Source organism: Grampus griseus, assembly GCF_964374135.1.
Source record: "Grampus griseus genome assembly, chromosome: 13".
NCBI classification, from domain to species: Eukaryota; Metazoa; Chordata; class Mammalia; order Artiodactyla; family Delphinidae; genus Grampus; species Grampus griseus.
Window position 1 is genome coordinate 46,053,931 of NC_139007.1, and position 14,326 is coordinate 46,068,256.

The following is a 14,326-nucleotide window of genomic DNA, read 5'->3' on the forward strand; positions in this document are numbered from 1 at the left end:
CTATTAGCATGGTTGTAGGAAAAGAAAAGTAAGGAACTAGATGGATGGCATGAAGGAGGATGCATGAAATCAAGAGCTCTGTTTTGGCCAAAGTTTGAGACGCCTGTGAAAATCCACACAGAAAAGTCAGCTGGGAGAGATGTAAGACTAAGGGCTGGAAATTTCAATTTGGGACAGAAAGGCAGATAGATTAAGTACAGAGAAACTCCACACATTCTCTGTTCTTTAGAAACCATGATTCTGGCAGGGAGGGACCTATTTTTCCATTAGATACTAAGAGCAGGCTCAGATAGCCAGAAAGTGCGAGACATTAGCCCAGGGTTCTAGTTTGACTAATCCAACATGAAGGAAATATAAGAATTTTTTTGACAGAAGTCTTCTAAGTTTCTACCATCAGCCCAAACTGCAGCCTATTGAATTTAAAGGAAAGTAAGACGAACTTATAGGTCATCTGCATTACATAACCAATACTGTGGACCCCATTTCCTACCGATGTCATCCGGGCTTTACGCAAATAGGTAAGAAGGTCTCCTCCTTCCATCAGTTCCAGGATGATGTACTGGGGCTCATTCAGCAGACAAACTCCAAGCTGCTTCAGAATGTTGGGATGATTAAACTTACTAGAAGGCGAAAAGAGACAGGCAGGATAACATGACAACGACAAAAATCTAGTGAGGATCTTTATGGAACAGAACAATTCTTTATTTCTGCTTTCCTTCAAAACCCTGATTTTTTTTTTCCTCTTAATAAATGAAAGCCTCCTTTTCCAAGAACCCGGCTGCATGCCTGCCTTACAGAGGTAATATTGCAACCCCTAGTGGCCAAGGCATGTGGATAGAACAGAGGGAGTTTTAGAAGAAGTTATATTTATATTAAGCATTTTATGTTCTGGAAAAGAAAGTAATTTTAACTAATGTCCTTCTTTGAAAAATATTTTAGAACATCATGTTTTTGGTCATGACAAGTATGAAATACTCTCTCCCTTTCAGAGAAACAATTCAGACACTCAGGTTTGGCTACAAATGTTTGCTCAAGAGGTCAAAGCAAATAAGCCCCAATCTAACAATCAGAACCCACAACTTGGGACCTGATCAACCACTGCCTCAGGGTGTATTAAGATGTATTTGAGTAGTTTTCATGACCATCAACTAATTCTAACCTTGAAGACAAGTTTACCAAGACCAGGGATATTCTCATTGACATCACTGTACTTAAGAGAACTCTCCCTTACTTGGTCTACTTGACCCATTATCACACATTTAGAAGAACATAAGCATATTTAAAGCTGAACAGCTTCAGAAATCCCTTGCAAGACATGCTTCTTATTGAAGGTAAAAGAAAGGACTGCCTGAGGACTGCTTGTGACCAGGCTCAGAAGACTGGGTTCTATAGAATACTTGTCACTCCAGACATATTTCCTTTTAAACTTCAGCCATGTTTATTTTGGGCATGATCTGTTATGTCAGGTCATTTTGAATGTTAAAAATCCACCAATCAGGTGTAAGAGCTTCCTACCCATACCAAGGGAAAATTATTTTAGAGCTGCCCTGATACCTCATCAGGTGTGCCTCCTTCAGGAATTCAATCTTCTCCTGGTCTGTGGAGCCCTTCTTCAAAGTCTGTGCAATGTAAAAACAAGCCAGGAATCAGTATAGCAGACATTTCCGTGAGCTCAGTGGGTTAATGGAGACAGTCTTTGTTTTGTTTTGTAATATGCACCCTTATCATAAAAAACTGTGTTCTCCAATTCTCCAGCCTCCCTTGTAAACAGGGCTGGTCATATGACTCAGTACTCATCAAAGAGATGTAAGGGGGAAACTGCTGAGGGGGAGAGAGGCTTGTGCAGAACTTTTACTTTCCTGAACATATACATCTAACACTATCCTTCCCCCTCTCCATGTCCTGAATGAAGATGTGATGCTTGATTCTTTGGCAACCCTCTTGGGACCATGAGGCACCATACATGTACAAAGTTGAGAGAATTTCAGATATACTGGCTCTGGCCTGACACAGTACTACACCAAAGCCAGAAGTCAACTTGTTATCTAAGAAAAAGAAACACTTGTTTAAACCAGTTGAGGTTAGAGTATGTGAAAGACTGTTAAATGCTATCAATTGGAAGTGGAGAAAATTTTGCCAACTTCTCTGGCTGTATAGCCCACTCTCAAAGCAATAAATTCCTAACAAGCAGTGATCAGGATATTATTCAATTACATAAAAGATTCATCATCCTTTGATCAAAAGAAAGTTTTCTAAAAATATGAGAGTGTATCCAGGGCTTCCTTAAAATGACATCATCAAATACACCATGATGAATAATTGTGTAGTCCAGGGGTCAGCAAACTACAGCCTGTGGACCAACTCCAGCCTGTTACCTATTTTTGTACAGCTTATGATCTGAAAATAGTTGTTACATTTTTATTAGTTGTTATTTTATTTTTTCCAGGTTTATTTTTTTTAACATCTTTATTGGAGTATAATTGCTTTACAATGGTGTTAGTTTCTGCTTTATAACAAAGTGAATCAGTTATACATATACATATGTTCCCATATCTCTTCCCTCTTGCGTCTCCCTCCCTCCCACCCTCCCTATCCCACCCCTCCAGGCGGTCACAAAGCACCGAGCTGATCTCCCTGTGCTATGCGGCTGCTTCCCACTAGCTATCTATTTTACGTTTGGTAGTGTATATATGTCCATGCCACTCTCTCGCTTTGTCACAGCTTACCCGTCCCCCTCCCCATATCCTCAAGTCCATTCTCTAGTAGGTCTGTGTCTTTATTCCTGTCTTACCCCTAGGTTCTTCATGACATTTTTTTTTCTTAGATTCCATATATATGTATTAGCATATGGTATTTATTTTTCTCCTTCTGACTTACTTCACTCTGTATGACAGTCTCTAGGTCTATCCACCTCACTACAAATAACTCAATTTCATTTCTTTTTATGGCGGAGTAATATTCCATTGTATATATGTGCCACATCTTCTTTATCCATTCATCTGTTGACAGACACTTAGGTTGCTTCCATGTCCTGGCTATTGTAAACAGAGCTGCAGTGAACATTGTGGTACATGACTCTTTTTGAATTATGGTTTTCTCAGGGTATATGCCCAGTAGTGGGATTGCTTTTTCCAGCTTTATTGAGGTATAATTAACTTGTTACATTTTTAAATGGTTGAAAAAAGTTATAAAAAAGAAGAGTATTTCATAACACATGAGAATTATATAAAATTTAAATTTCCGTTTTCATAGATAAAGTTTTACTGGAACACGACCACACCCATTCATTCACATAGTGACTGTGGCTGATTTCACACTGCAATGGCAGAGTTGCGTAGTTGCAACTGACACCATCTAGCCAGCAAGCCTAAAATATTTACTATCTGCCCTGGCACCTAGCACCCCAGTTCTCTTATGGTATATTTGAAGGGAAAGACTGTCTGCCAGGTCTTAGCTAATTAGTAACCTCAGAGGTAACTGTTAATAACAGAATTTATGTAGGAAATGGGGGGGAAATGTGATTTCTGTAGCCATGGACAGGTTTCTACCTTCTCCCAGTTATCTTTTCCATCAAGAACACTCCTCTTTTATCATAGTTGTATCCATGTAAGTCCCTGTAAATATGTTGACATAACAAGTCAAGGAGTTAAAAGATCAGCATTACCTTCACTGCTACTTTGGTTTCTTCACTTCCAACTCCTAAGATGTCTACTGCTGTCCCTTCATACACTTCTCCAAAGGCCCCACTTCCCAACAAGAGACGCAGAGTCAGTTTTTCCCGAGGGAAGGCAGGAAGACTGTCAATCTCCTCTTGGGTTGGAAGCGTACTGGAAAATAACAATATTTTTGGTCTCCCAAAATGTATATGGTTTACGAGTGGGTGTTGGTGTTAGTGTTTGAGAGAGAAAAAGTATGAGAAAGAGGAAGAGAAATCTTATGGTTTTGCAACACTGCAGTGCATTCAACGTGACATAGTGATGTGTCTGTTCCTATTCCTTTCCTATTCCACCATCCAGAATATTCCTTCTCTCTTCCAAAACCCAGACAGAACATGTTACTTCACTTCTAGGCACCTTCATTTTGATAGCATGCCTGTGTGTGCACTGCCTCAAGGCTTTTTACTGTAGTTTGTTTCGTTAAAGTTATCAGTTATTAATTTCTTCGGGTCACCAATTTGTGTAAAAAGCTATTGCAAATCAGTAATAAATACAGCTGGGCTTATGATCTCAAAAGCTTTTGCTTTACTTCATACACCTGATCTCTCATGTAAAACAAAATTTACTATGACCACAAAATTACTCCATGTCCATCAGGTTAACTTTTAGAAAGTCAAGCTTCTCACTTGGAATATCATGAGGGGAAGGAAATCCATCTGCATTAAAAATGCTTTGAGATTTTAAAAGAGAATCTTGAATATCAGATATGCTGTGTATTTTCTCCAGGAAAAATCACCTCTGAAAAGCTGATTTAGGTCACCTCTGTGTCTGCTTCACATCCTGTGTTCTTATGTCTTTAAATAAATTTCTAGAAGCAAGGCCAATGGCTATATAATCCTTTGTGCATGGAACATAACATAGTGTCTTGTACAATGAGACATTTAAATATTTTCTTTAATTATGATGACAATGGAAGTTCAATCCTCATCTATTTTAGAGAAGTTTTGTAGGCAATCACCATAGAATTTCTGAAAACAGAATAAAATTGACTTAATAGCACACACAAGAGAACTTGGAATTCTTCTCTTCCAGTTGAATCAATCATGTTACCATCTACTCCCTTCCACGTAGTAGTTATCTCCTTGTTTTACTGACTTTCAAACTATGTGATAAGACACTAGAAAACAACTAATTTTTGTTTATTTTTCTTAGGATAGGATAACAACATAATTTGCCATCCATCCCAGGTCACATTTGAGAGTGAAAGGGGATGTTACTTTTGAATATGCCAGAATAATATGGGCATAAAGCAGGACAGTCCTGGGTAACGTGGCATGCATGGGCACTCTCTTTAGAGTTGCCCTCTCTCCATCTAGGGGCCCCGTAATGCCGGCCCAGGTTACATACTGTATCGCATAGCAGGCATTCGCCAGTCCTACTCCAGCAGCCAGACCTCGAAGGTCAGCCAACTCTTTGTCTTCATTTATGAGACCCGTCAGCCCTTCCTTGGGAGTTTTTTGATTCTTTAATCTTCTGTGCCAGACTATAAAGACAAAAGATCATAATTTACAAAATAAAACATTGCTTTCTTTTTCTTTAGGAAATGCTAACAATACATTTTTGAAGTTTATACTGAAGAACACTATTGATAGAATAACAGAATTTGATTGAAAAAATATGCCCATAATAGAATAACTAAATCCAGGTACAAAGCCATATAAAAACACATAACTTATACCACATCACATTTTATCTCACTTCTCAGAGTAAATTTTAATATATTTCTTATTGCTGTTATAAACAAGTTGAAGCAACTTAATATCAGAACTTATTTCTCAAAATCACCCATAAACTAGAATCAAAATAAACCAAAACAAACGTGCATAATAATTATTAGTGAACAAATTCATTTCTGAATCCAGATATGTCCAGGTTATACTCCTCAGCAGACCTGAGGAATGCTTTCAATATAATGGCATGCTTTATTTTAAAATGCAGAGTACAAGAGTGTATATTCATTGTTTTTCATAATACACGTACTCAAATACATAGAAAAATTATTAGAATGAAATCTACCAAGTGTTAGCAGTGATCCTCCCTAGCTGTGGGATCATGGGCGATTTGTATTGTCTTCTTCATATAATGGGCAAATATTATTTTTATAATCATGAAACATAGTAATATCTTTTGAAGATTAAAATACAATTATATCATTAAGATCGCCCATCAATACTAGAATATTGGCTCAGAAGTTGAAAACAGCAAGGATGCTTTGTGAGATGATGATTAAAATTTGAACTTTATTCCATAGTAGCTTCAGTACCCAACAGGTGAGAGTTTTATGCAAGTGAAATTCTGTCTGAGGGACCACACAACAGGGAGAGATCTTAAGTACCTTTGCTAATGCAATTCTTCAAACCTGAAATGCTCTTACCATCCCTCTTCATTTTTAAAGGCCCAGAATGAGGCCGCACATCCTCAGGGATGCCTTCCGAGACCTCTGCAACCTCTGTTGATCTCTCATCTCTGAACTTCTAAGACCAACTGTGGCTCTCAGTCAGCATGGCTATGTCACTGTCTTCTACATTTCCTATTTTCTTTTATTGCTGTTTAACACATATCCTGCTATTTATCTTTTCGTACAGGTATGTCTTACCTCCCCCATTAAATGGCAAGCTCCTGAGATCAGCAATTGTATTTTACAGTTTATTTTCCTTTGCTCCCAGCGTCAGGCTCATGTTGCACAGTAGATATAACCACTCACCAAAGTGAAAGCTGTCGATGCTTATTTTAAAACCCTTGCTTCAATTTTGTATTTATAAGTATGACTGATGAGAGCCCTCTGCACAATACAAATTTTTAAACAATTGCTGTTTTCATTATTTGAATAATTCAATCTTTTCTCACGCGCTCGCATAATCCTACCGGTAAAACCGCATACACTGCTACTAAAAGCAAAAGAACCAAATTAGCTTACCTATACTCAAAAATCTGTGAGTTCCAAGTACAATAAAGACCTTTAAGTCCTGCGAAAGTCAGATATCCATAGGATGTCTTGAAAGCACAATAGCTTGTCTGAAATTATCTCATGTTCATCCACTAGAGTTATGGGTTTAAACAATGGTGATGTACAAGTAGGCAGGCAAAGGTCAGATGAAGGACTCTTCATGTAATACTCCTTCCCAGTAGGAAAGCAGACAGTCAAGCCTATATGCCAACTGCCAAATATACTGCAGTCATATGCATAATTCTGGAGGGGGCTGGCTTAGTGGCACAAACATCAGCTGTGCAATACTTAGACTCCTTGGAACCACAGTTTAAAATCCTGGCAGGGTCAGCTGAAATATTTAGCTTTCCAAGTTAGCTGAAGAAATAACATATTCCATATATTGTCTGGTGTGGAATCTTTGAAGAGAAATCTCAATTCAAGTTTCAATGTGCTCTCTAATAGCTTATGACTCCAATCAGTTTGGGGAAGAATATAGATTTAGAACACTTAGTAAAATATTGGCTTTCTTTATCCTGAGAGTTCAACTTTATGTTTGTAACTTTTCCTTAAACTTTCCCCTATTTTTGAAAAAAAAAAAAGAAACTACTGTTTCCTGAATATGCGCTTGAGTGTTCTCTTCCGGTAAATATCATGTCTTTTTTTGTAATGTTTCAGCATGTCAGGGACTCATACGTTAATAATGACAGGGTGACCATATATCTTATAATCCAAACCAGAACATTTTGGGGATAATGATTATGCTGAAACAATAAGAATGAAGCAGGATGTATGATCCACTATGGTAACCCCATAGGTCCAATATTTAATCATCCTTTTGGGAGTTGTCACTGTATTTTCTCATCATTAAATCTTGAGAAAAAAAAAAAAAAAGACTTTTAAGACCAATACATTAGTATAAAATGAGTGGTGGGAAATAGCTAGCTTCCTATCTATCTAACCTAATTCTTCTGCTTTCCTGGTCATTTACAAATGAGCAGGGATTTGAAACAAGCAGGCCAGACATCTGCAAGAGAGAGTATTGAATGCTATAAGGCAGAAATGGATCTTTTGCAAGAGGCCCTGCTCATTCTAGACCAGGCTGTCTGCCTGGAGACCTAAACTATCCCGACCAATGATTGTCACTGGTTTCCCTATAAAAAAAAACAATTTTTTTAGACCCAGAGTCATTTTTCTTTTATTTATTTCAAACTATAAGTCACAAAACACTTGTTAGATAGCCAATCTGTAATACTGTTTTAAGGAAGGCTAAAGTTGGTGACTTTGCAAGTAGTTTTATCTAAAGTATACTGTGAAGTGTAAATACAGATTTATTTTTCATAAAAGTTACCCCAGATTAGAAAAAAAAATTCACAGGAGTTAGTGGTTATTGAAGTATAGCCAAAGGTAATATTGTGACCTTTATAAATTTATTTCATGTGAAAAATTAAATCAACTCAGAGATTAAATCAAGTAATATGATCAAATAAATAGTTTATTACCTATATTTCTAAATCTACTATACTTACCAAAGGTCAATAGGATTGTAACAACCAGAAATATTCCAATTATAGTAGTAAGTATAAAGCTTGTTTCTGATATCCAAAAACCATCTAATAAAATAAATGAGAAAAAGAAATTAATTCAAAGAGTAAAACTAGATTGTCTCAGTGATATGCCAGATATGCAGAGTTAGCTCCTATTGGGTTTTTTGCAAGCCACTTGTTAAACCATCGGTAGCTTGAAATCAATCATGGTGAGAGTATTTACACCATGAGAAATCAAAATCAAGGTTTTCTTCTTATTTTTTTTTCTTTTCCAATGATCTGGTTTACCAATACATCATTGGGATATACCCACCCCGTCTTCTACTTTAAAATGGCTGAGGAAACAAGTATAATCTTTTTAGCGAATTTGGGACAAAGAAGTCTCAGTCTTCACGCACTATATGGTTGGGAGTATTATTTCTTCTATAACATGTTCATGTACATTTAATTCCATGAGTACTGAACTGAGGAATATAAACATGATAACATGGTACCTGCTCTTAGATAGTTTCATTGAGCAGAGGAGACAAACATGTGGACCAGAGCTGGCAAACTATGGCATGCAGGCCACATCTGGCCACAGCAGCCTGATTTTGTACTATTCATGAACTAAGAATAATTTTTACATTTTAAAAATATTATTTGAAGGAGTTCCCTGGTGGCACAGTGGTTAAGAATCCGCCTGCCAATGCAGGGGACACGGGTTCAAGCCCTATTTCAGGAAGATCCCACATGCCACGGAGCCAGTAAGCCCGTGAGCCACAACTACTGAAGCCCGTGCACCTAGATCCCATGCTCCACAACAAGAGAAGCCACCACAATGCGAAGCCCGAGCACCGCAACAAAGGGTAGCCCCCCACTCACCACAACTAGAGAAAGCCCGCACGCAGCAACGAAGACCCAACACAGCCAAAAATAAATAAATTAATTTAAAAATATATATATATATTATTTGGAAAAAAAAAAAGAGGATGCTACAGAGATCATTGAATGTAGGCCGGAAAGCCTAAAATATTTACTATTTGGTTCTTTGCAGAAAAGGATTACTGAGCTCTTCTCCAGATAACTAACTATAATGCAAATAAGAATGATGTCAGTTTTGTATAGAATAATGGGCTGTGTGTGTATAAAATGCAATAGCTCATTTTGCCTAAGGAGCAGCAGTTAAGCATCACAATGGGTTCATTTAAAGTTAGGCCTTCAGGCTCCCTGACTTCAGACTATACTACAAAGCTACAGTAATCAAGACAGTATGGTCCTGGAACAAAAACAGAAATATAGCTCAATGGAACAGTATAGAAAGCCCAGAGATAAACCCATGCACATATGGTCACCTTATCTTTGATAAAGGAGGCAAGAATATACAGTGGAGAAAAGACAGCCTCTTCAATAAGTGGTGCTGGGAAAACTGGGCAGCTACATGTCAAAGAATGAAATTAGAACACTCCCTAACACCATACACAAAAATAAACTCAAAATGGATTAAAGACCTAAATGTAAGGCCAGACACCATCAAATCTTAGAGGAAAATATAGGCAGAACACTCTATGACATAAATCACAGCAAGATCCTTTTTGACCCATGTCCTGGAGGAATGGAAATAAAAACAAAAATAAACAAATGGGACCTAATGAAACTTAAAAGCTTTTGCACAGCAAAGGAAACCATAAACAAGACGAAAAGACAACCCTCAGAATGGGAGAAAATATTTGCAAATGAAGCAACTGACAAAGGATTAATCTCCAAAACATACCAGCAACTCATGCAGCTCAATATCAAAAAAAACAAACAACCCAATCCAAAAATGGGCAGAAGACCTAAATAGACATTTCTCCAAAGAAGATATACAGATTGCCAACAAACACATGAAAGAATGCTCAACATCATTAATCATTAGAGAAATGCAAATCAAAACTACAATGAGATATCATCTCCCACCGGTCAGAATGGCCATCATCAAAAAATCTAGAAACAATAAATGCTGGAGAGGGTGTGGAGAAAAGGGAACCCTCTTGCACTGTTGGTGGGAATGTAAATTGATACAGCCACTATGGAGAACAGTGTGGAGGTTCCTTAAAAAACTACAAATAGAACTACCATACGACCCAGCAATCCCACTACTGGGCATATACCCTGAGAAAAACATAATTCAAAAAGAGTCATGTACCAGAATGTTCATTGCAGCTCTATTTACAGTAGCCAGAACATGGAAGCAACCTAAGTGTCCATCAACAGATGAATGGATAAAGAAGATGTGGCACATATATACAATGGAATATTACTCAGCCATAAAAAGGAATGAAACTGAGTTATTTGTAGTGAGGTGGATGGATCTAGAGACTGTCATACAGAGTGAAGTAAGTCAGAAAGAGAAAAACAAATACTGTATGCTAACACATATATATGGAACCTAAAAAAAGAAAAAAAAATGTCATGAAGAACCTAGGGGCAAGACGGGAATAAAGATGCAGACCTACTAGAGAATGGACTTGAGGATATGGGGAGGGGGAAGGGTAAGCTGTGACAAAGTGAGACAGTGGCATGGACATATATATACTACCAAACGTAAAATAGATAGCTAATGGGAAGCAGCCGCATAGCACGGGGAGATCAGTTCGGTGCTTTGTGACCACCTAGAGGGGTGGGATAGGAAGGGTGGGAGGGAGTGAGATGCAAGAGGGAAGAGATTTGGGGACATATGTATATGTATAACTGATTCACTTTGTTATAAAGCAGAAAGTAACACACCATTGTAAAGCAATTATACTCCAATAAAGATGTTAATAAAAAATATTTTTAAATAATAATAAAATAAAGTTAGGCCTTGAAGGATGAGAAGAAGTTCAGTTGACAGAAAGTGAGAGAAAGGAAATCCCAGCTAAGGACAAGTGGTAGGTGGTACAAGCCTGCATTCTAGGCTGAGGGAAACAAAGGCTGAGGACCCAGTGTCATGAAAGTTTTTTACCAGTCTGACATGGCTACAGCATAAGGATAAATATCACGAAAGATGAACCACAATCGGAGGGCAAGTCCCGAAAGGCCTTAAATGCCGCAGAAAGGTTTGTACTTGATTCTGAAGGCAGTGAATGGAGAGCCATTTCAAGCATTTCAGAGAGCAGTGAAGTGATCCAGATTGTGCTTCAGCTGGATTAACTGTCAGCGGTAGGATTAAGCCAAGAGCACAGGCTAGACATGGTAGCTTAAATTAGGAAAGTCAAAGTAGGAATAGGAAGAAGCAAACTCATTAGACAGAAATCAAGATAATAAAAGCAACAGAACTTGGTGGCCGAATAGAGGGGAAAATCCTACATGGTACTGAGATTTCTAGCCTATGTGATTAGAAAGGTAATGTGTTATGAACAAAAATAGGCTACCCAGTGGAAGATACAGATATCGGGAAGTAGAGTTTCAGGCCTGTTGTGTAGCAGATGAGAGTACCAGGAACAGAATAATAAAGCTGGATAAAAACCAGACTGTGGACAACCTTGGAAATCCATCTAGGAACATGGACTTGATGTGGTGGGCACTAACGATTAGCTGATTGTCGCTGAGGAGAAAAAGGACATGCCGATCTTGATGTTTTAGGAAGATCACATCAGATGAAATGAATAGTTCAATAGTTTCAATGATAGATTTGTGAAGTTATACATTCACCCAATTTAATGCTAAGAATTCACTTATCTTTACCTCTGAACCTTTGTGTAATAAGTTAGTATATAGACAGACATGATAACATACCTCCAACGAATATAATATCCTCACTGATTCCACTATATTCACCAAAACCCAGATTATTTACAGCTACTACTCTGAACTGAAATGTTCCTTTCAGGTTTTTGGGCTTCCATGTGCAAATGCTACTGCATGAGCCATTAAATGCCATCTTCCACATTAAATTCTGGTTCTGTGAATTCTTTGAAGTGCCCTTACTGCAAAAGAAAGAGCAAAGTTATAAATATAGGAAATATACAAGAGAATATATGTGTTATTTCTAGGTGCTCATATATCATTTAATGACAGAACTCCAAAGCGTCTCCTGTTGCACACTTTGCCCTTGATTTCATTCCTCTCACATGGTTTGGCTACAGCACATAGCAGAGTCTTATAAAGTCATCCCAGCAGTGCCTGGAGCCAACCAACTCAGCCCATCTGGAAAATTACGAATAATCAATGGCCAAGAGAAAGCTGAAGATCCTCTTCTTACTACTAGGGTGTGCAAACCTTCCTCAGAATTCCAAACACATAAGACAATTATTTCATACTTTTTAACTGGGAATTTTTTATTTTTCTTAATTTTTGGTGTCTTATGCTACCTGTCATTTACTGATACCATATCTGGATAAAATACAGAACATAAAATTGAAAAGGAAAATAAAATAGTTCAGCTACCAAAGTTACCATTGTATCTGAGACTCCAAGGTTCATTGCTTCCACTTATATTGGCCTACACTACCTCAATGTCAATCCTCATTATTCTTCATAACGAAACATGGGAAGAGAACAAGAGCTGGGTTTGAAAGACATAACTGAAATTACTTTTAACAGAACCACAGACTGAAGGCAAGTTCAAGGCCTTCCAATTATGTCTTTTCTGACAACGAACTTTTCAAATCTGAAACTTCTCAGACCACAGCCGTTTTAGGACTTAGTACCAACCCACAGTAACCTTGAGGATAAGTAATGGAAGCCAGTTCTGCTCCCACTAACTGAGTGGTTGTCCTGAAAGAGCACCAAGGACAGCAAGGGCTGAGCCTCTGAGGGACAGGGAATGAGCAAGGGCAGCAAGGATGGTCACAACTGTGACCAGGAGCTAAGTGACCTCAGGACCATCCTAAGTAAAGCTGCAGGACACAGTGATTTTGTACATTGTGTGAAGTCTCACGTTGGGCATTGGCAATTTCATCGTTCAACCCAAACAACGCTGATCCAAGAGAAAGAGACCCTTAAAAATGTATAAAGGGCCTCTTCTCGGATATTGGCCACTCAGGAAGAGAAGGAAGAATGCTTCCTTTGTTGAGCACCTTCTATTTACAACACACCGTACTGGGGCTTTTCATATGTTGTTTCATTTCATTGAATCTTCTCAACAACCTAAAGAGGTAGATATCATCATCCCATTTTACAAATGAGAAAACTTAAGTTTAAGAAAGCAATAAAGCAAGGATTTAAACATGGTCTGTGTACTGGGTTGAATAATTCCCCCCAAAATTCATGCCGCCCAGACCTTGTGAATGTGACCTTGTTTGGAAATAGGGTCTTTTCAGATGTAATTAAGTCAAGATGAGATCATACTGGATGAGGGTGGGCCCTAAATCCAATGACCAGTGCCCTCTTAGGAAAGAGAAATTTGGACACAGACACATACAAGGAGAACATCATGTGATGACAGAGCCAGAGACTGTTGTGATCCATCTACAGACCAAGGAATGCCAAGGATTGCCAGGCATCACCAGAAGCTAAGAAGAGGCAAGGAAGGATGCTTCCCTAGAACGCAGTCCTGCCAGCACCTTGATTTCAGACTTCTAGTCTCCAGAACTGCTAGAGAATAAATATCTGTTGTTTTAAGCCACCCAGTAGGTCGTACTTTGTTCCAGCTTCCCTGGAAAACTCATACAGTCAGCTCAGCTCCCAAGTGCATGCACCTTGCACTACGACCACCACTGCACCTCAGCAAGTACACACGAGTATCCTGACTGAAGAAGATATTCTGAGATACTGTGAGGTACTCTGAGACAGATAATACATTCTATTATACCATAGTCCCTCTCCTGAGAGCAGAGACTTGGGGGCAAGGAAATGCAGAGTATTTATGGAGCCATGCACTTAAGGTGTTACTGAGGGGAATACACTACAGGGGTCCTAGTGGTGTGGCCTGGTTGGTGAACATAAATGCAGTCACAGACCACCAGGATGGTTCTGCAGGTCAGAATGTATTTCGCTCTGCATGAAAAAAAAAAAAGTGACAGAAATTTCAAGAAAGTTTCAGTTAGAAATATGGCCCACATAATTCTCTAGCATGAGCAGGAAATTTTTTTAAGGCTATGGGAATGCCAGAGCAAGATGAAGCAAAAATAGATCTAAAGCTCAAGTTGCCAGGACTATAATTATGGAAGTGACTTTTGTCCTTGGAGCATCTT

General features: G+C 38.4%; 1 protein-coding gene across 1 annotated transcript in view; it reads right to left on the reverse strand.

The window, feature by feature from the left end:
• ROS1 (ROS proto-oncogene 1, receptor tyrosine kinase) overlaps nt 1-14,326 on the reverse strand; it is a gene marked incomplete at both ends in the record, with an annotated part of 112,291 nt that overhangs the window by 23,472 nt on the left and 74,493 nt on the right. Inside the window, 6 exons of the mRNA XM_082669025.1 lie at nt 491-620; nt 1,555-1,619; nt 3,665-3,827; nt 5,064-5,199; nt 8,172-8,255; nt 11,928-12,118. Coding sequence (XP_082525151.1) covers nt 491-620; nt 1,555-1,619; nt 3,665-3,827; nt 5,064-5,199; nt 8,172-8,255; nt 11,928-12,118 — 769 coding nt within the window. The remainder of the gene's footprint in view (nt 1-490; nt 621-1,554; nt 1,620-3,664; nt 3,828-5,063; nt 5,200-8,171; nt 8,256-11,927; nt 12,119-14,326) is intronic.